Genomic DNA, 21,971 nt, shown 5'->3' on the forward strand with positions numbered 1-21,971 from the left:
ACAGTCCCGTCAGCTTCTCTGTTTTCCACCAGGATGGCCTGTGGCTGTGTGAGAAGACCTGTGAAACGGGGATGCTGTCTTCCCCCCAGTACTCCGCGCAGGAGCTCACGGAGCTGTGGAAGCTGAAGGAGCTGTGTGGTGACCCCTGTCAGTGCGAGCGAGGTGATGATTTACAGCGCAGGGTTTAGCGGCCAGGGCAGGTGAACAGCGACCCGAGTGTAAACCTGAGGAGCGCGGGCTCGGCCGCCCTATGTGCTTCTCGGGAGAGCTCCAGGCTGGCACTGCTGTGCTCAGAGTTTGCAGTCTCCTTCTAAAAACCAACCCTGACACTGTAGCATAAGAAAAATTACTTATATATTGGAAGATTTGAAAAATACCAAATAGTTTATAAAGAAAACATATTTCTAAATCCTAATGCATCATTTCTAGTTAGAATTTGTTGCCTATCATTTCTGGTTAAAAGTTGGCTTGTTCAGAATCGTTAGTAACAGAGTTGGACGCTCAGCCTGGGTTGCAGAACAGCTTCATACAGCGTGATTAGGACCATTGACATGGGCCAAAAACAGCTCAGAGATGGTTGTGTGGTCATGTGATCGCTTATGAGCTGTGTCACTTATACCAAAGTTTGGAGTTTCTGGAAATAATGCCATTTTCCGTGGGGTCTGAATGAAGGGGGCAACTTAAATTGGCTCTTTTCCAAGTTTAACTCTCAATTCTAGACCTTGGTTTCATTAAGTGGACTAATGCAAGTTTTCTTTCACCATTTCACATGAACCCTGGAAGTCACAGTGTAGTACGCCTATGAAAAATCCTGAATTCTTGTGAATATAAGTAAAATCAAACACCTCTCAGGGTTTTAGTGCCACAGGGAAGGATATTTCTAAATAGCTGACACTTTGAAAGAATTCTGCTTTCCTCCTGTCATTACCTAATGTTTACCTAATATAAGTGAATTCTGATCAGAGCTGGCATCTTTCATAGAAGGATAAGCTCAGTTTAGGTGTAACTGTAGGGGAAGCGTGTATTTAATTGCTGTAAGTCCTCTAAAAACAGTGCAGCTGAGAAGAGATTGTAGCATGTGTGTTGTACACAGCGGAGGATGTGCCCCTCAGTTTAAGGGACATTTCCCTAAATGACCAACCAAATCAATTTAGTAACCTTTTAAACTAGTAGCATCAATAGAGAATCCCATTAAAACTGGTCTGATGACAGACATTAACTGTGTGCAGTTAATAAAACGATTAGCCCAGCTAGGTTCTATTTAATAGTGAAATCTTTGCATAAGGAAATGCAGTCAGGAACTATGTTACGAAATAAAACCAGAAAGTCATTAGTAGGTACAGAGCCTTTAATAATATACAAGCCTAGAAATGGTCGCTTCCTAAAGAAAAGTATAGCCCTTCCTATAGTTGGGGCAAGTTACAAAACCTCTTTTTTTGATAGAATTGTCCCAGTAAGTGGTTTCTTTCCCGTGAGCCCGAGTCACAGCGAGCAGTCTGGTCTGAGTGTTGTCAGCTGCTGTCACCATCGCACTAACAGACAGTCTCCATTTTCCACAGAATAAAACTCTAATGGCTGCTGGTCATTTTCTAGTTCAATCTCTCTGCCAGGCATCTAAAATTAGAACAGAGGGTTGGGGTGATTAAGACAAATCTGACTGAGCATTTAGTTGTACCCACCTCCAGCCAGACTTGGTAGGCCCTGAACTGCAGGGTCTGTGTGGTCTCCACTCAGACTTAGCTCTAGAGACTCAGATTAGCAGCATGACGCATGGGATCTAAGCTCAGCTGTTCCGCTGGGCAACTTACTTTGGGACTTTCATAGGACAGCAGAAGGTCTGACACAGGAACTTTGAGAAGACGTGACAGCAGTCCTTTCACCTTCTGAATTGTCATCGAGTCTATCAAAGAAAAGAAAAACCATCAATTCTCTCAATTGATAGTTACCTGTCAAACTAGCTCACAGTAAAGACCTTAGCTGCAGGGACAGCTGAAACTGTCACCTCAGTGTCGGTCCACCCAGGTAACCAATGAGGCAGGCACAGGGAGCGCAGTCTCAGCACTCGAGTCATGGGGAACGGAGCCGGCATTTGACCTAAGTGCCCTTTGTCAGTGAGTTTTCATACATTTCAGTGGTGTGAGTACTTCCTTCCTGATCCCAATAAACCAGAAGCCCTATCTCTGCACAGAGGAGTAAGTGGAGTAAGTCACTCACTTTTCAAGTCTTTGTGATCTTATGGCTCAACTAAAAGACCACTAGTGGGCCTTCTCGCCCTCTGGCCTTAGTTTCTCTCCTCTGTAGAGAGGGATGAACTGCAGGGTCTACCAGGTCCCTTCCAGCGCAACCGCCAGGAGCTATCACCACGTTTCATTGTGCTTGACACGCAGGCTGGTGACCACCAGACACGGAATGTAGCTTAATGAGCAAATGCTTGGTTTGTTCAGAAAACACTATGAACTTTTCTCCAAAGATGAGCTGTGGTAAATATTGGATATTTTGATTATAGGAAATAGAGTTCTTTGAAGCTTTAGCTGGAGGAACAGCAATAGTGTGGTGTTCCTACAAATATCACATGGATTCAAATATTTTTCTATCAAAAATAATTTTTGTAAAGGCTGTCTGTGTTTTTATGCAACTTGTGATAATAAATGTTCTTTATTTTAGAAAAAAATGCCTTAAGTTTATGTACTGAATAGCCAATAGACATAATTCTAATTAGCATAATTTGCTCAGATAATCTTGTCCTTTCAGAAAATCTCAGTGGACCGGGTTCACCATTCGGGGTGGTCAGTGATAGGCTGACTCCTGCACGGCACCATGCAGTGACGCCTTCCTAAGCCAGAAACAGTGATTTTAAAACCGGTCTAGTAAGAAAGCTGCCTACCTGTGCTGTGTCTACAGAAGAAAGTGGCAGTTAGCCTGTGATAATCTAAATAATGTTGCTATTTTTAATACAAAAGTAACATATGATTGCCCGCTGGTGTAGCTCAGTGGTTGAGCCCTGACCCATGAACCAGGAGATCACAGTTCAATTCCCGGTCAGGGCACAGGCCTGGGTTTCAGGCTCGATCTCCAGTAGGGGGAGTGCAGGAGGCAGCCGATCAATGACTCTTTCCCTCTCCCTTCCTCTCTCTGAAATCAATAAAAACATTTTTTTAAGAAAAGCAACATGATTATCTTAACATTCTGAAAATGCAGAATTAGGTAATTATCTTTTTGCCTCCCCAGGTCCAGTGTTAAAAGTTTGGGTGTACTTCCAAACTTTCTCCTGTTTATATAAGGATGTATAGTTTCATAATACATATTGGTCTACAACTTGGATTTATCACATAGCGGCAGACCTCATGCCGGCTCCTCTGGGCCAGTGCTGTCCACTCAGCAGCTCCATGTGGTGACTGTGACTAAGCTGAGCCTTCTGTTCTATTTCAGTTTAATGAATTTATATCGCCACACATGGTAGCCACACTGGACAGCACAGCTCTAGGCCACTTCATTCTCTGACGACATGATACTGTGATGTGTGGTCCTACTTGAAATGGTCCGCCATTCCCCTGAACACTGAGACTGCTTTTATTTTTACCATTACACCTGCCCCAAGGCTGAATGCTTGGTCAGAGCATATATGTAATTTTAATTTTTATACTAATTACCACCTGGCTTTACAAAAAGTTTATACTGATTTTTTATGCCAGTGTGCATGTTGGTGCTTTTAACTTTTGCTAATCCAGTTGGCAAAAAAAGTTTCAGTGTTTTATATTTATTTATCACTTTTCTCTTTAAAGGATATTTATGTTAGTGGCTAGACATTTACAGCCTGTGGCATAAAACTTCGTAAGAACTGTTTGAATCTGCTGGTGTACTGCTGAGTTTTGAGACTAGAGGACTCAGGTTCCAAATAGCTAAAAGCCATAATTAATACATATAATTTCTTTGGATAATTCTAATCTCTGCTAGTTCCACCTGGAGGTTAATAAAACTCAACCTGAGCACGGTGGGTGCTGCTGTGGGTGACTGAGTCCCAGGAGGACTGGGACAGTGCCGGGTGTACAGTATGGTTTTGTGCATCTGGAAAGTAAAAGGGAAAACACAGACATCCAAAGCCATTTTTGTTAACAAAAAGCTCTGTCTGTCTCCATGATTCCTTTACTGAGTGTTTAAACTTGAAAACAAGAGTGAAAGGGGAACCAGTGATTCTAATTCATCTTTATGTAACAAAACTACGTATCACAGAAATAGATGGACGGCTAGTAAATAGCAGTGGAGTGGCACCAGTAAAGGGACCGACGTGATGGTCAGCAACCAGAAAGGCGCTCTGAGCCCAGCCAAAGCCTTCCAGCAACACCAGGACAAGCTTCTCTATAAAAACTAATTTAAAAATCAGGTTTTACTGCACTGACAGGCCAACAAAAGACAAGAATTTTACTTGAGTCATTTAGGGTGATGTGTATTTCATTTCTTCAAATTCCACTGCTCTAAGCTTAACCTGTTCATATTTTAGTATTTAACTGAACTGAGTTAATCTTGAGAATTCACAGTATACTAAAGATAGAGTGTAATTTAATTTTTCTATTGAGTGAAAGCTTTAAATTACACTGATCTAATTTGACATAAGTATTTTTCCAAATAAAAGTAATTCAGTTCCAGTAGCACAAACATTTAAAGTTGGGGTTTTTCCCCAAAGAAAACCATCTCAGCGTGTCCATAAAAGACAGCACCTAAGAACTGTTTCTGACTGTAGATTGTACAAAAGTCACAAATGTCCAAGCAATTCAACTTAGTTCACTAGGACAGCATTCCTGTTTTATGAGGGGTGACAAGACAGACTTCCCGTCAGGCTATCAACCTTCTAGCCAAGAAAAACTCCCAGAGCCACAGTCTAAGATCTAAACAGGAGCGGGTGGGGGGAGAGTCCTCAGAGGCTCCAGTTTGGTGGCTTTGGCTAAACTCTGGACCACATGCAGGGGCTTCCTTTCCACAAAGGTGTTTTCTAGGTAAGCTGATAACGTCACCGGGGGCGGGAGTGATGTGAGCATGTTTGATTCTATTTTAGAATAGAAAAAGCTAGTGACACCAGTACCTCCACGAGGCCACACGTTCAGGTGCAGGTGGCCTGTTTTACAAGCAGCAACACAGAAGCATAAGGGGAGGAGACTCTTCTTACCTGGCAGTTGTTTCTCTAGGAATCTCTGGTCCGGGTGGTTAGGATATTTTATCTTCAGTGCTTGAAGGAAAATGGAAAAGACTGAGACGTGCTATATATAATACGGATTTAAATGACACCTGTACAGTACAGCCTGGCTCACACCCCAACAAAGGATTCGGTCTTGCTGATGTTTAAAATCCCTTCTGTTAATACTTCACCGAGTTACTAACAAAACAGCTCTCCCTTTTCCCCTTAAGTACGTCTTTCCTGACAGTGTCACTCGGTTCTCAAGTGTAAGGAAAGTCAGATTTCCAGGTCACTATTCAGTTCACTGCTCAGATACTTCCCACATTTATAACACTATTAAATGCACTGAAAGCATGGGAATTACTGAAATGTTCAATATAATAATTTAGATATGTTTGAGAACTTATCGTTTTTAAAAATCAAAGTCCTGTATAAGCACTTGAGAGAAACAGCCCCTAGTAGGTTGTCCCATCTGGTTCAGTAAAGTGCTGGAACACAAATGCTATCTTTGAATTTAGGTCTTACTTAGTAGCTGGTTTTTTAGCAAAAATGGTTGTTGTGTTTTGAGTTCTCCGTCTTCAGGTGCCCCGTATTCTATTTAAGAAATAAAAACGATGAATGAAGAGCCGCAGGCCACTGTAAGGAAAAGTGTAAGGTGAGTGTCGCCACAGGCCCAGCCTCGCACAGCTGGTAGGCTGGCCTGGGGCGTCCCTGTTCCTCAGTCCCCCATCTGAGTTTAGGAGGAGGGACAGCACCTGCTCCGGAGTGTGGACCCTCCATCCCGTGTATCACATCCTGCTCCTCAGAGATGACAGTGTCCTGACAAACTAGCAGGATGGGGCTGTGCTTCGCGATACTTAAACCATTTAGTCGAAGTTCCACCTGTGCCAACATCTCCCTTTCCTTCTGAATCTTGAGATAGACCTGGTGCTATTTGGGACACAACTCAGGGGACATCTTCAGCTAGATCAGTTTCCGCCAGATCGAGCAACGTCAGAGTGGGCCCTCGGTACCCCCCCTCAACCAGGTCCCCTCTGGGAAAGCAGCCTCAATATGATATAAGGGTGTAAGTGACAAAATTTCCATAAATACCCCCAAGTATCTGCTCTGCCTTGTAGCTTCTTAGCAGGAAGTGCTAGTGGCACCTGCAGGGCTGCGTGGAACCTTCCCTTCCCCCACCCCAAGTGACTGCAGTCACCTAAAGTAGCGGGGAATTGGGCCAGCTAATGGGGTAATTGGAAAGCAATTCCCACAGGCAGCTTTTCCTCAAAGGTAATGTTGCAGCCTGAAGCATATGCAGTGAGCTCACATTAGGAAATATGAAAAAAGAAAATCACATAAAAGTGAAATTTGGAATGATGATGAAATCAAAACAAAGTGGGAAGTAATCAGGCAGAGCCCGGAAGTGGCGGCTGAGGGCCGGGCTGCAGGGTGTGAGTGCTGAGCCCCCGACCCGAGGCTAGCAGGCCTCGGAACTGGCATGGAGGTCGGTTCCCGGGGCGCTGGAAAAAGTGCCAGCGCCCAGTCCCACCTGCAAATGCTCCTAATTCAGATTCCCTAGTTAGCCAGGTTGGGACGGCGGGGCGGGGGGGGTGGCGGGGCGGGGGGGGGCAGCCCTCCTGGGTCGGAGTGTGCAGATGTGTCGGGGTGAGAACTTGGTTCAGGAGCTGTCCTCCCCACAGCCCAGCTTCCTTCTGCCAGTTCGTCTCCTCTAAAGACAGTTTCATGCCTGCTCTCAACCTGCTGAAGTAGCCCCAGGAAATACCCGGCACCCACTAGATAAAGGAGAACGAAGCCCAGGGAGGGAAGCAACAGCCCGAGGCCTCAGGGACACCCAGGGGAGGCGCATACGCACTGCGGCAGAGGGACAGGTATCTGGGATGGGCGGCCAGGAACTCCTCGCTCGGCCTGTTTTTGTCGGGGTCCTGATGGCCACCGGCCCCTTTCCATTCCTTTCCGAACGCTTTGCGGTAATCCAGCTCCGCCCCGCGCCTCTCCTCCGGCAGAATCTACGGTGACGGGAAATACAAACAGGCCCACTGAGGCATTTTCTAATGAGCGTGCTCTGTACCCTGTCCTTCCCCACTGTCCACCCACAGAGATAATCAGAGGACAGATAACAATTGTATTTTTACCTTTTTAACTGACAGAGCTCAGGAGTTTATTAAAAAAAAAAAAAAAATTTTCAGTTTTCTACTTTTCTTCATGGGAGTATTGGCCCAGACTGGTTTCTGGACTATGCCAGGTGCCAGTGGTCACCCACGTGTGGGCAGCCCACCTAGGGGAGCCCACCTAGGGGAGCCCACTTGGGGCAGTGGACATTCTCAGCCAGCAGCTCCAGAAGGCTGGCAAAGCAGCCCCTACCCGTTTACGAAAAGGGGAGGCTCGCAGGCTCACGGTTCTTTCTGCCCACGCTCCCCCCATTCCCACCTCCCCACCCCCACCCCGAGAAAAAGGAGGTGGCACCCGGCGTTCCCCACCCTCCTCCAGGAATAGCCAGTCGGCCGGGTACCTGGGCTCTGCTGCACTGACCACTCTAATTCCACTGTCACTAAAACGCACGCAAAGGACACTCCTTACCACGTAAGGGAAACGCCTGGTCCTCTCTACGATACTCTAATAGACTCTCGGCGGTTTGATCACCCGGTCGCGGCCCTGGCTCACCTCACACCTGTTCAGGGTCCGCAGCTGGCCGATCCTGGCGATAATGAACTGGAGGTTGGTCCGGGCGCCGCTTCCCACAGTCAGGGGGTTCCTCAGGCAGGACAGGGAGTGCAGGCTCTGTAGCTTATCCAGCTCGTTGATAAATGACCACTGAAACCAAACACAAGAAAGGAAACATGTTTCAAGCTAATTTCTCAGATTATTTGAAGGAGCATCAGAAAAGCAGTCTCTCCCTGGCTGGTGGCTCAGTGGTTAGAGCATCAGCCTGCGCACTGAAAGGTCACGGGTTCGATTCGCGGCCAAGGGCACCTATCTGGATTACGGGTTCGATTCCCACCCCAGTCGGGCACATGCAGGAGGCAGCCAGTCGGGGCCTCTCGCATCAGTGTCTCCCCCTCCCTCCCTTCCACTCTGAAAACAATGGAAAAATGCCCTCAGGTGAGGATTAAAAAACCAAAGGCGCTAGTCCAGCGAGGGAGGGCTTCATGCGCTGAGCGCGCTGCGTCTGCCTAACTGGGAGTTCAACTAGTTTCTTCATATTTTTGGGTTTATGTGAGGAATTTCACTCTGAGGACACATTTCCTTCAGAAAGTTCAAAGTGTTTTTTCGTAGAAGGAACCTACAAACGGGCGTGAGGGTGGAGAGCGGCGGGCACGTGGCGCGCACATTCTGAGGCAGCTCTTACTTGCGATATCCGATTGTCATCGACTACCAGGTACTGCAAGGAAGGAAACATGGACGTTTTGCACCCTAGGAAAAGGAGAATTCAGTTATATAGCAGAAGTGAAAGAAACAGCTGACACACGGAGTGCGGGGAGGGGATGGAACCATCTCACATACCAGCCCCAGCGTCCGGGAAACGCAGCGAGGAAATCCCAATGTCGCGAAGGATTAGTCGTTCTAACCTGAAGTTACAAATGTTCAGTTGGACTGCACAGAACACTGTCAGATGCTGTCAGCCAGACTGGATTTGGAAATTATTTGCTGCACCTCAGGTTTTCGCCCTGGGAGAAACACTTAGAAACCATGAAGCGCAGCATGGGGTGAGCAGACTGCATTCTCATGACTCCACAGCCACCGAACTGTCCTGGCATTACCGCTGGCTGGTGCCACACGGGTCTCAGAGGAAAGAGACATGGTCTTACTCCCAGAGTTCAATGAACGAAGACTTGAGTGCCAGGGCCAAGTCACTCGCCCTTCAGTTACCCAGCACCTGTACAGGTGCAGACTACACTGTATGAGGTTCACAAGTAAACTCTCTAAGTGAATTCAGATAAAGTTTCCCAAAGGCGTGACTCGATTTGGGAACTCCCTCAGCATCACCATATTTCCTCTGCAAAAGTATCTATGGCATAGGACCCATTCATTAAAAGTTTACTACGCACCAATATTACGCATTTTAGGAGCAATTACCTGGGCAGATGCGCTATTAGAAACAGCTGGTTCTCATCAATTAACTGATTGGAGGAAAGGTCTAATACCTTGACCGTTTGCAGAACGTCAGCCGGCCTACATGGAAAGTAAAATTTTTCAGCATGAATTTAATCTCTTGTTTTCAAACAGCCTTAAAATACCTGCATTTGCCATTAAGGAGAGGTTGGGGCAGGAGGCAAGTGGATATGATTATAAAACGGCAACATAAGGGCCCTTGTGATGGGAACTTTCTCCACCGGACGATACCAGTCTCCTGCTGGCGACACTGCCACACTCGGCAAGATGTTGCCAGTGAGGGAAACTGGTGACAGGTGTAACTGCATGTGAACCTAAATGATCTCAGAATGAAAAGTTTAATTTTTAAAAACCGGCCTTTGCCTGTATAATAAATGAAGTTTTCCTGTACAGTAAAAACTTTTTCATTTGAATCCTGTATTTGAGAATTTGTTGTAAATCTGCCCACGTTTTAAGTTTGTTTTACAGAGCAATTTAATGGTGTCAATAAAAGAGGAAGATGAGACATATTTAATTCACTTAAGATACATCGCCCCTAAACAGATGGTGCTAATTACAAATGCATCATTTAGTCCTTAGAGCAAATCCTACAGAATTCCCATTTAGACACAGACGTTAAATATGTTTATGAGAAACAGAATTAATGTCTTCAAAACCATTTAATTCGGGGCTTTCACCCTGATGCGTTGCTCCTCAATTAGCAGTGAAGTGTTAGCTGACATTGTGACTTGTGAAGGCAATGAGTGAACACGTTTCAAATTCTTATCTGCAAATCTTTCTGAAAATTGGCAGATATAATTGAGATTATTTATTCAGGGTGTGTAAATGGTGACAGGTGCAGTTAAGTAAGTCCTTGTTACCTTTCTGAAATGGAAATATCGTTGGACTTGAGGTACAGCTCCTCGAGGACCGGCCACCCAGGGGCGCAGCGGAGCACCTGGGAAGGAAACGCAGTTCAGGGGAAGCGCCCTCTGCTGGTTGTTTTTCCCGTGTTTATTTCTAAACCTGCACACGAATCCAGTTCAGTCAGCTTTAGATATAAAGTGCCTTGTAAGATACTTCATTAAAGACTGTGTTTCAGGCCATATCATTAAAATGTTAAAGGCCGAGTTTTAATGATATGGGCATGTCTTCAACACTGAACCAACCAGCACAGGTATGAACGCATTATGTAGGCATATCTGGAATGGACTGAGGCACCTCCAAAGTGGACTGCAGAGGCTCACTCAGCTTCACCAAAGGAAGGAAAGTGATGTTAAACACCTTTTCTCAATTACTGATGCCAATCTGAGTTTGTAAAGAATAAAGAATGGATTAAAAAACATTTACACCATGGTACATTTACACCATGGAATACTATGCAGCTGTAAAGAAGGATCTCTTACCCTTTGAGACAGCATGGAGGGGCCTGGAGAGTATTATGCTAAGTGAAATAAGCCAGTCGGAGAAAGACAAGTATCACATGATCTCACTTTTACATGGAATCTACTGAACAAAATAAACTGACGAACAAAAAATATCCAAACACACTGAAGCATGAAACAGACTAATTATTTCCGAGGGAAGGGGAGGTGGTTCAGGAAGTGATTAACCAAAGAACTTATATGCATATATGCATAATCCATGGACACAGACAATAGTGTGGTGAAGGCCTGGGGAGGGGGTGGATGCGGGGTGGGGGGAATCAATGGGGGGTAAAAGGGACATCTGTAGTACTTTCAACAATAAAGGTAAATTTTAAAAAATATATATACTAATCAGTCAAAATTTCTCAGTAACTTCCTCATGTTCTCGCTTGAACGTCACTGCCCTCTCCCCACCTGCCTTTCTATGGGCCCTTCCTGTTCCACTGCTAAACCTAAACCTGGAGAGGGGGGTCACAGGAAGAGCCCTAGGAAAGGAGTCGCATGACGACAGCCACAAGTTCAAGGCGGCATCTCTAAGGGAGGTGTTTGGACGGCATCTCACAGATGAACAACTTCTCTGCACTTGTCTGACAGTGGAATGTTCTGGGCGTGTGAAGGCAGCTGGCCCCTGAGGAAGCAGCAGTGCAGTGACAAGTGCTGGGCGGGCCAGGACCTCGAGCCTCCCAGGTGTCACAATGAACAGTGGGTCCTGGAGCTGAACTTCTAGCAGGAACAGGACGTGAGAACTTCCGACTGCTTGCTCTCCACCCTGAGAACACTTTGGGAAAACGGCCGAATGCTCAGTGAGCACTAACTCTAAAGCTTTGACAGCTCAGGACGCAGTCCCTGCACGCACTGCACAGCCGCAGTTCGTGGAGACACCAGAGCAGGTCAGACTGAGCCGAGAATATCGACTCCCAGACGCAGAATCCTACCTCCCCCTACGATTCCGTAGGCAGCTTAAAGAATCCTACTATGTGGGTAACGGTGATTAAAACGAGGCCACAGTCATGCTTCGATTCTCTATTAAGCCAATAACTTAACAGTGCTTATCACTGGGTAATAAACCAGAGACAGGATTACCTCGACCCACTTTATTCCTGTCCCGCTGAGGACCAAGACCTTCAGTGTGGAAAACGTTCCGGCCGGAGATGGTGATTCAGAGGGAAACCGCAGTTTGTTTTCACTGTGTGGAAAAAGCAGATGCGACGAGCTCGCTGCTGTGCAGTGGGCCCAACTGAGGCATCCCTGCAGGCAGCAACGGATTCAGCAAGCAGTCTGGACTGTTTCAACCTTAAAATTCTATCAAACAAAAGTGAGTCCAGATTACCTAATTTTTAATGTTTTACGATATACAACTTTTTGGTATCTGACATGCAAAGATGTTTCCCGGGGTCGGGGCAGGTGGGTGAGGCGTCGGGTCTCCTGAAACAGGCCCAGGCATCTGCAGGGCAGCATCCAGCTTCCCAAGGAGCGCTCTGGACACTGGGAAGCCGGCGCCCACTCTCAGGTCTCACCCACAGGCTCGATCGTGGGCTAAAACTTTGCTACTTTAAACAGTCTGCCCTTAGGTTCTGAGATTAAAACTAATCAAATATGGAAAAGGCCTGGGAAACTGACATTACTAAAACTAACCTATGTCACATAGACTAGTGACAAATCCTTATCAGAACTGAAATGATTCCAATGGAATTATTCCTACAGCACTTATGCCAGAAGCTTCCGAATGAAGCAGCACTTTTGCTATCACCTCTACTCCCCAGTTAAATAGCAGCAACCCCAACGGGCCACGGTTCATGGTCAGGCTCACTCAGTGCATCACCTACCCCAGCCCCACCCATCAAAAGTAACACACATCCCCAATTAATGAAGCACCTCATGGGACCACTGAAAAACTGTAAGAAGCAAATATGAAAGAAGCTAAAGAAAAATTTAGAATAAACTAGGTAAATTTAACTAGGCACCCTTCCCACAGAGATGCTGGGAGGGAGCGAGGCGTTTAGATCAGGTAACAAATTAGGTGCGAAGAGTTCCTACCTGAGATCAAGGACTTCCAGGTGTCTGAGCTGATCAGCAATTTCTGTGACTTCATCCCATGCTGACAGCAGGTTTTGTGACAAATCGACGACTCTAATATCTTAAAAGCACGTTAAGAGACAGTAACCCAGAAAGATTTACAACCGACAGAACAATGGTTCCCTCTTAACTCGGAGCACGGGACCTGCACCCTGTGCCTCTGTTCTGCACACACTACTTTTACCTCTTTAAATCATCCAGCTGTTCATCCAGAAACTAAAAAGCTGTCAGTTACTGCAAACTAGAGACAAACAGCTACAGCCAAAGGAATGAGAACCTGTCATCACTACACCATCCTCACATCATCCAACAGAGAAACACCAGTGATGTTACTTGTGATTTATTAGGCACCCAAGGTGTCCCCAGGCGCTGCTCCTGGCACTGTCAGCAGCAGCCTTACATGGAGCCCTGGCAGCTTTTCCGACAGCTCACCCCCTACCCTCTGCACTGCAGGAACCCCCAAATCATCGGTGGCATCTCCAAGAGAGACAACAGGCTAGCGCAGACAAATGCTCAAAAGTACAAAGACTCATCTGGCCATTCAGAGGGACTCCTGCAGGTCGGATACAGTTGCTATGACACCCACTGTCCCTGGTACAGGAATTCAGGGAAGCGTAAACTAGCAGGATAAAAAGAGAAAGGTACCTGAGCTGGACACTGAGGGCAGTGGAGGCAGGGCCATCAAGAAGGGACACAGCCCGGCCGGTGTAGCTCAGTGGTTGGAGCATCAGCCTGCACACCAAAGGGTTGTGGGTTTGATTCCTGGTCAAGGGCAAGGCATGTACATGGGTTGCAGGTTAGATCCCTGGCCCTGGATGGGGCGTATGTGGGAGACAACTGGTCAATGTCTCTCTCACATCGGTGTTTCTCTCTCTCTCCAAAAATTGATGGAAAAAATATCCTCAGGTGAGGATTAACCAAAAAAAGAGAGAAGGGACACAGCAAAGGCCCTGGGCAGAGGGATGAAGGGAAGCTCAGAGCAGGCGGGACCAGCCCAAGGAGACCCTCACACTCATCTGCTCCACAATCAACCTGGGGCCGGGAGAATGGCAGTGAACCGGCTCTCAGAGGGGAGGGCGGTCACTGCACACGAGCATCTGGAGCTGCCAGACACGTGCCCCGAGCAGTGAGCAGGACACGCAGGATGGTGGTGACAGACAACGGTGGTCAAGGAAGACCACCTTCTCCACTGAGTGACATGTGCAGGGAACTAGAGGGGGCGAGGGCAGGCCATCTCAGAGAAGAGTATCTGGCAGAGGAAAGGACATCAGTCAAGGCCCAGAGGTAAGAAGGGTTGGCCTCTGATGGGACAGCAAGCACCGGGGTGCCTGCAGAGGGCCGGGTGCTGGAACTGGGCTCACAAAGGTGGCAGAGCCAGGCTGGGCCACGGAGGGCCTTGCAGGCCGCCCAGGAGCTGCCAGCCTCCACCTGAACCAGGAGGTGCGGCGGGGGGCGGGGGGGACTTGGAGCCAGGAAGGCGACCTGACCAGTCTTTCAAAGGTCATTGTGTTCACATAATAAACAGGCTGCAGGGAAGGAAGATGGAGCAGGAGAGTCCCTGGAGCAAGCTGGGCCTGCAGGGATGAGAAGTGTCAGGCCTGGTCTAACAGAAAAGCAGAGCCGATGGGTTGCTGGTGGGTGTGGATGGGGGGAAGCCTCAAGGACAACACCCAGGTCTTGGCGGGGCCACAGTGACTGGTTTGCTGAGCAGGTGTGAGGGGACTTAAAGTCCCACGAGTGTGAAATCTGAGATGACTAAGACACCCCAACAGGAGCATCAAGTACACAGCTGGAGAGGAGTCTGGAAGGGAGGGCCTGGGTAGGACGCAGCAGATGGGCGGTGAACCCCGTGCAGCGCGGGAGTGAGGCTCACAGGTCCCAGGGGGTGGTCGCTGCGCACTGGAGGCTGAGCTGGGAGAGAGCAGGGAGGGGACGGGGGGGGGGGGGGGGGGGGGAGGGTGCCCAGAGCTGCTGCTGCTGAGGCCCCAGGTGTCTCGCTAGGTGCTGTATGAGTTTCCCTTTTCACATTAGAAAACCGGGGCACAGAGAGGTGGTGACTGCAGCCTCGTGCGATGGACAGGTGTAAATTTAAAACTAAGGCAGCCTCAACCCGCGACCCTTTTCTTAGCCCCGAGAAGCAGCAGGGGGTCCCCACCACAGCCGGCTGTGCGAAGAGTAGGTTTCACCCACACCGGGCATCGGTCCCAGGGCTGGCTGGCTGGGAGCTGCGTCTGGGCAGATACTGACTGGGAAGGTCTTCAGGGGACCAGGAAGATGGAAGGGAGTGGAGGGAACGCACAGAAGGGTGGCTTGGCCTGGCCGCAAACAAGCTGTGCCCGCCTGAGAAAGCTGTCACGCTTGGTTTTGTTTTCAATCCTCACCTGAGGATATTTTTTCCATTGCTTTTTTAGAAAGAGTGGAAGGGGGGGAGAGAAAAACATCGATGTGAGAGAGACAAATCGATTGCTTGCTTCCCACATGTACCCCGAACAGGGCCACGGATCGAGGTTGCAACTGAGGTGCCTGCCCTTGGCTGGAATCGAACCTGGAACCCTCCAGTCCGCGGGCCAACACTCTAAGCCACTGAGCCACACCAGAGAGGGCAGCTGTCGTGTTTTCAATGGTGACACTCTGGGTGCTCATTTAAGCCCCTACATGACACCCTGCCTGCCTGTTGGCCACAGGTTGCTCCTCCTGTATTTTAGTTGTGGGCATAAAGGCAACAGATGGGAACCACTTGTAGGAGAAGGTGCAGAGGACACATGCTGGAAACACTGCTCTGAGGCGCTGTAAGGACACTACTCAGCCGCACGAAGCCGCCTCAAAGGGAGCAGTTTACTTTCTGACTCACAAGGAGGCTGCTGGAGCTGCCCCGTGGCCCCAGACTGAGGACTCACCCCTCCTCTGCTCTCTGCTCTCCCCACCTGCCCTCGTCCCAGCAGCTGGGCCTGGGTGTCCTGACTGCGCTGAAGGCGGGCGGGAGGGGCGGGGAGGGGCAGAGGCAGATGCCAGTCCCTGTCCCCTTTCAAGGACCCCCACCCAGAAATCCACGTTGGCCCTCACTGGCCAGGGTCATCGCTGCTTCACCCAACATCAGAGGGGCTGGGAAAGTAGACAATTATCTGGGCGTCAGCTGCCTGTTAACTGGGCCGCTGTCAGGAAGGAAGCCGGGGACGACAGACGGGGTGGCCGACCTGCAGAGTCGGTCAGGGTCCAGTTGCAAGTGACCACTGAAAGGATACTGGGACACACCTCAGCAATGGCTCCTTTGTCGCCAGCACGGCTCACGGCACAGCTCCTCAAGGAAATGTCTCGCAGCTCGCTCAGCTGGCTGCATGAAAAAGTTCACATGGACACGTAAACAAGGACCTGTCCACTGGCCTCTTAAAAAATTAAAAAGCACCTCAGGCATATAACAAGGTACCAAATTAACAAATACCAGTACTTGCAATGCAACTTAAAAAATAAAGCATTACTGAAAAAACGAAGAAAGGAATGAAGCTTTACAAACATCACAGACAACTGGCCTGCTTCCCTTCCCATGACACCCCTCCCCTTCCCCTCCCCTCAGGGCCCAGGGTGCTACATTTCGTGTGTAATCTTTTTTTTTTTTGCACTGTGTAATTCCTTCATTTTCTGCGTATTAGTGCTTTACCAACACTACAACCATTAAGAACACAATTCCAGGTACTGTACTTTTTAGTTTGGGGCAATCAGTCTACAGACTCATTTACTTATATTAGACAAGATTAACCTCATTCAAAACTTACTGGCTTATAAATTCACATAAATACAGAAATTGATGCAATTAAACAAAAACTTCAGGATCTCATTTTAAAAATTCTTAGATTGTAACTGTCAATGCAGGCTAGCCTGAGCCATGATCAGCAATAGTCATGGTTCAATTTAACTACATCAAGTATCAGCCTTTTATATCTTAAACATTTCTTAACAGTTTCACGATATATTTCCATGTCCCTAAAGAATTAGACTATTTTTGGATATTACTAAACCTAATATAGAAGGGATCCTACTGTATACACCCTCCTGTGAACTACTTTTTTGTCGAGTGTGCTGTCGGCAGGGATTTAGCTGGATCAGCAACGTGTGCCCAGGACATTCACCTTCACATCCTACAGGCTCTTACTCCGAATAGACCACAGCTAACTGGGTTCTTCTCTGCTGGCGTTCAGATGATTCCAACAGAGCAAAGGAAGCGCCGGCGCCTACTTCTTGCACCCACATGTGAGGCTCCCTCAGGACACATCCTAGAGGGTGAGCATGGGCCGCCTCCGCTCACTACCTGCTCTCAGAAGCCAATTTTTTTTTTTAAAAAAGAGCTTTTTATTTTAGCGAGAGAAAGGGATAGGGGGAGAGAGAAAAATCGATTGAGAGAGAAACATCTATCAGCTGCCTCCGATACACACCTCAACGGGGGGCTGAACCCACAACCTGGGCATGGGCCCCAACTGGGAAGCGAACCAGAGACCCCTGGTGCACGGGAGATGCCCAACCCACTGACCCACTTCCAGCCAGGGCAGAAGCCATTTTTCAGTGTAGAGAATCTGTGTTTTCGATTTATTAAAACAGCCCACGTGTTACTGTGCCTAAGAGTGTCTAGAACACAGAATCTGGAGCCAGATGGCCTGGGTTCAAATCTCAATTCCACCACCTCTGCCTCAGGTTCCACATCTTTCAAATGCTGTGAGGTCCACCCATGTTCACTCACAACAGCCAAAACCTGAAAGCATCCCAAGTGCCCACCAGTGGCTGAGGGACAAACACAGTGGGGCCCATCTATACCAGAGTGTTCCTACTCAGCCTTAAAGGGGAAAGAGATCCTGCTGCGTTACAACATGAGTGAAATGGGAGCTGGTCTCCTACCAGATCCCTAGAGGAGTCAAATTCCTGGAGACAGAAAGCAGAAGGGTGGGTGCCAGGGGCTGGAGGGGGGGAGCTAGTGTTTAATGTGGACAGAGCTTCTGTCTTGCCAGGTGAAAAGGTTCTGGAGGTGGACAGTCATGACAGTGAGGATGTACTAATGCCGCTCAGCTGTGCACTTTAACGTGGTTAAGGTGGCACATTCTGTGTTATGTGCATTTCACAATTTTTTCTAAATGCTATCATTTAGTGCCCAGACCGGAGTGGCTCAGCTATTGAGCATCGACCTAGGATCCAGGAGATTGTGGTTCGATTCCCAGCCCGGGCTGCAGGCTCAGTTCCCAGTCGGGGGCGTGCAGGAGGCAGCTGATCAATGACTCTCATCATTGATGTTTCTCTGTCTCTCTCCCTCTCCCTTCCTCTCTCTGAAATCAATAAAGATACATTTTTTAAAATAATTTTTTTATTAAATAAATGCTATCATTTAGTATTTGTGAAACTCTTAGGATATTGTGTGACATACAGTCAGTTATTTTATAAGCATTTGTAACAATAAACAAAACCGACAACCTTTGTGGAAACACTAAGCTAACATGCAAGGCATGAGCTGTCAATCATCAAACCAGGGCACAGTCGCAGCAGGAACTCCCAGGGCAGAAGCTCCAAACCCTCTCAGTTCACAGGCCCTTGGTGTTTCAGCCATTTTTTCATGGTGCCCCTCGGCCAGAAAAGACCCTGACCATTGCACTTAGTAAGCGGTCAGGGTCAAACAACTCAAAGAGGATTTATGTCCCAGCAACTCGGGGCTGTTGGGCACCGACGGCATAACTTCCCAGCGCAGCAATCAGCCGGGCCACCATCTCCGCCTCCTGCTCGAGGATCCTCCTCAGGACACACTTGCTCTTCATCACAGCAGCCGCCAAAAGCCCGGTTTGCAAAATCTGCCGGCCCACAAAGGAATTACCGGCAGGAACATCCCGAAACTGTGAAGGGCCTCAAACCGGAAGGCTGCACTGTGTCCAGCAGATGTCACTGTTTCCCGCTAAGACTGAAAGCACCCCACAGTGCAGTGCTGGGACGTGAGGTGCAAAGCCATCTCCACCGGAAATCACGCACAGTGCTTTCTATTCGGTCTGGATTTCTTCACTCTAAGTCCTCTCTTAGAACTGCAAACTCAAAGTGGGTCGGCTGCACATTCTCAGGAGCTAACACGCAGCCTGGGTTTCCGTCCCTAACACCGGCGAGCACCATTCTCCGCACCACCTCACCTGTCACAGCAGCTCTGGCAGCTCAGGCATCATTTCGTAGATGATGAAGCGGAGGCTTCGCAACATCAGCTCTAACTTGTGTCAGATGGAAGGTGGCTTCGCTGACACCTGAACGCAGCCTGACTGACACCAACGCTGGGTCCCTTCCAAGAACTAACTAGCTACCTACTGAACACAGTGACACTCGGGTAGGAGGGTCATACACCAGAAAAAATCACAAGTTATGCAGTTGATTATAAACTAGGAAGGAAAGCGTGTCTGCAGTTTGTTGATATTCACAGAGCCCATGGTATTCTCTGACAGGGATGAGCCAATAAGGAAAAAAAGTGCCTCTTTGGGGGTAAAAGATACTTAAATATTTGCATCTTAAATGGAAAAACTAAAGCAAAGAACTCTAACCCTATGAAGCAGGGTACACAGCAAGAAACATTTGTGATAGTTACCTCTTGATGGTGGCATTAGTTGTGACTTTTTTTCAATTTATATTTTCTAAATTCTCAACAATGTATATTGTTTTGTAATGAACAAAAAATAAAGTCATTTTATTTTATTTTTTTAAGGTTTTTATTGACTTTTGGGGGGGGGGAGGGAGAGAGAGAGAGAAACATCAAGTAGGGGATGAAACCTGACTGGGATCAAACCAGCGACGTTTAGGTGCACTGGCCGATGCTCAACCAACTGAGCCACACCGGCCAGGGCAAGTTGTTGCCATTTTAGAAATCTTGATTTATTGAGTTTTTAGAAAAAAGCTGGTCATCTAAGCAGAGCTATCAAGAAATGAATTTTATGCCCTGGCCAGTGTGGTCAAGTAGTCAGAGCATCAGCCCACACACCAAAGGGTCTCAGGTTCAATTCCTAGTCAAGGGTATGTACCTGGGTTGCAGGTTCGATCCCCGACAACCATCGATTGGTTGCAGAGCCAATCGATGTCTCTCTCTCCTCCCTCCCTTTTTCCCTCCTTTCCACTCTCTAAAAATCAATAAAGATATATTTAACTATATATATATATATATATATATATATATATATATATATATATATATATATATATATCCTCAGGTGAGGATTAACAACAGAAAAAGGAATGAATTTACTCTTCCACATTGCCCCTATATACACTTTAATTCTGCATTATGTTAAATCTTAATAATAATATCAGAAACAAGAAGATACAAATAACTTTACTTTGAACAAAAGAGTTTAACTCCTTTACTTTAGAAACAAAAATTGCAGGCCTCGCCAAGAGGCTGCAAACCCACTCTCCACAGTGGCCACCAGGGGTGACTTCTAGGACTCCTCACCCAGATCAGGCCAAACCACAGTGCTGACCATCACTAAACCTGTGTAACCTGGAAGGTTCTCGAGCTTTTGTGTGAACAGCTTCCACTCTCCCTGATTCCAACAGTTCATCAGAATGAGCAATGGGCCTCTAGAGAATCAGTGTACAGAGTTTCAGACAACAGAGGCTGTTTGTACTCTGAAGCTTTAAAATGCATTGTTTCATGCCCTTCAGGCAGCTACATAATAATTTGAGTACTTAAAGGCGAGAGCCCAGGGAATTCTGACTCAGCAGGTCTGGGATGGGACCAGGTGATACGGGTGTGCAGCTACATGGCTCAGATAATAATTTATACTTCTGTCTCCACTCAGACATCAACCAGCTAGAAATGTCACCACGACACAGGAAAGGACCAGAGTGTCAACCTCAGTTACTTAATAGTCAATACCAGATGGTATGGTATAAATATTAATATTGGGTAAATCAATGTTTTAATTCCAATCTAGAAAAGACCAACAACCCAGAGCTGAAGTAAGGATTTTAATTTCCCTGGTTACTTGAAACCTGGATTCCTGCGATTTCAATTTGCTGTCTGTGCGGAAGCACAGGCCCCTTAGGAAGTGGAGCTCTGAGCGCCCTCTAGGGTTCGGTGAACTTGCCCCCCTGCCCTGAAGGGACTGAGAGTCAGCTCTTCCATTATTAAGTCCACTCACCTTTGCTTTTTTATAACAGAGTCAAAACCAATAGTTTCCACAGGTCTTTTTCCAATTGTAACCATTTGCTTTTTCCCGTCTCCCTCTGGTTCATCTTCGTAGCGGTTCCTGAGTGCAGTGAGAAAGTCTACTCCAAAGTTTGCTTTGTTTGGACGAATAAAGGACCCTCCTGTTGGGTGACTGGAAAGGAGAGAAATGGAGCAGAGTAAACATCCATGGAGACATTTAAATGAAATGACGCATGCCAAATCCCTTACACACCCTGCCACAAATGTGAATACTGCATTTATAAACTTATTTACAAATATATTAGCAAATAAAAGCAATTAAACAATTAAAAAATATATATATCGACCACCAAGAATGGCCAGAAATGCAGTGTCTGAAGGATTTCAAAATTTTCTGTATGCTGAAAAATCAGAATCAGCATAAAAGATAATATACTAAAAACGTATATGACTGACGTGCTTGATATCCAGGGTTGTGAGCTTAGGCAGACCTGTAAAATCCCACAGTTTAAACAGATAATTCACTTGAATAAACACAAGCACTGAATCATGGGGGAGAGTTTCACCCTGTTAATGATTAAGAAATGCAAGTTCAAATAATGAAAACTTTTCAGCAAAACACAAAAATGAAGAAAGATCCTAACAGCTTCAAGACTTCAAGACTGTAAGGGTGGGCTTGTTTTGATTATATCATCACACTCCTGGAAATTGGTCAGCCGGCAGTGATTTTAAAATAGCAACAAAACTGCATTTACAAAGATTCTGTGTAATAGCATTTATGTCTAATTGAGGAACTCTGGAAACCGTAAAAATGCCCAGCTGAACAGAAAATAGTAAGTAAACCCGATAGATTAAACATTCTAGCTGTAATACTTAATAAAGCTACTCACAAAATGTTGAGATATCTAGAAACTGAACTGAACTGTACATACCATTATAAAGTCACCCTTACAGATGAGTAAAGACTGCATAAGGATACAAAGAAATGAGAACATTCGTGCACAAAATCTTTTAAATACCTTGAACTAAATACATTTTAAAAGCTTAAATATGGGGC

General features: G+C 46.9%; 2 protein-coding genes across 5 annotated transcripts in view; one reads left to right on the top strand and one right to left on the bottom strand.

The window, feature by feature from the left end:
* The window catches only part of B3GALNT2 (beta-1,3-N-acetylgalactosaminyltransferase 2), a 57,054-nt gene extending 52,518 nt beyond the window's left edge, over nt 1–4,536 (top strand). Inside the window, exon 12 of the mRNA XM_087829069.1 lies at nt 33–4,536. Coding sequence (XP_087685195.1) covers nt 33–188 — 156 coding nt within the window. The 3' untranslated portion in view covers nt 189–4,536. The remainder of the gene's footprint in view (nt 1–32) is intronic.
* TBCE (tubulin folding cofactor E) overlaps nt 1,331–21,971 on the bottom strand; it is a 70,983-nt gene continuing 50,342 nt past the window's right edge. For all 4 annotated transcript variants that reach the window (XM_016199857.2, XM_087829068.1, XM_016199856.2 and 1 more), the window contains 14 exons: nt 20,907–21,086; nt 16,008–16,096; nt 12,727–12,826; nt 11,773–11,875; nt 10,144–10,220; nt 9,248–9,343; nt 8,675–8,739; nt 8,520–8,584; nt 7,835–7,984; nt 7,026–7,179; nt 5,696–5,764; nt 5,162–5,221; nt 1,809–1,900; nt 1,331–1,614 (listed from right to left, as the gene is read on the bottom strand). In XM_016199857.2, the coding sequence (XP_016055343.2) occupies nt 1,522–1,614; nt 1,809–1,900; nt 5,162–5,221; nt 5,696–5,764; nt 7,026–7,179; nt 7,835–7,984; nt 8,520–8,584; nt 8,675–8,739; nt 9,248–9,343; nt 10,144–10,220; nt 11,773–11,875; nt 12,727–12,826; nt 16,008–16,096; nt 20,907–21,086 (1,393 nt within the window). In that variant the 3' untranslated portion in view covers nt 1,331–1,521. The remainder of the gene's footprint in view (nt 1,615–1,808; nt 1,901–5,161; nt 5,222–5,695; nt 5,765–7,025; nt 7,180–7,834; nt 7,985–8,519; nt 8,585–8,674; nt 8,740–9,247; nt 9,344–10,143; nt 10,221–11,772; nt 11,876–12,726; nt 12,827–16,007; nt 16,097–20,906; nt 21,087–21,971) is intronic.

The sequence above is a fragment of the Miniopterus natalensis genome, chromosome 21 (assembly GCF_054644295.1).
Source record: "Miniopterus natalensis isolate mMinNat1 chromosome 21, mMinNat1.hap1, whole genome shotgun sequence".
In the NCBI taxonomy this organism is placed as follows: Eukaryota; Metazoa; Chordata; class Mammalia; order Chiroptera; family Miniopteridae; genus Miniopterus; species Miniopterus natalensis.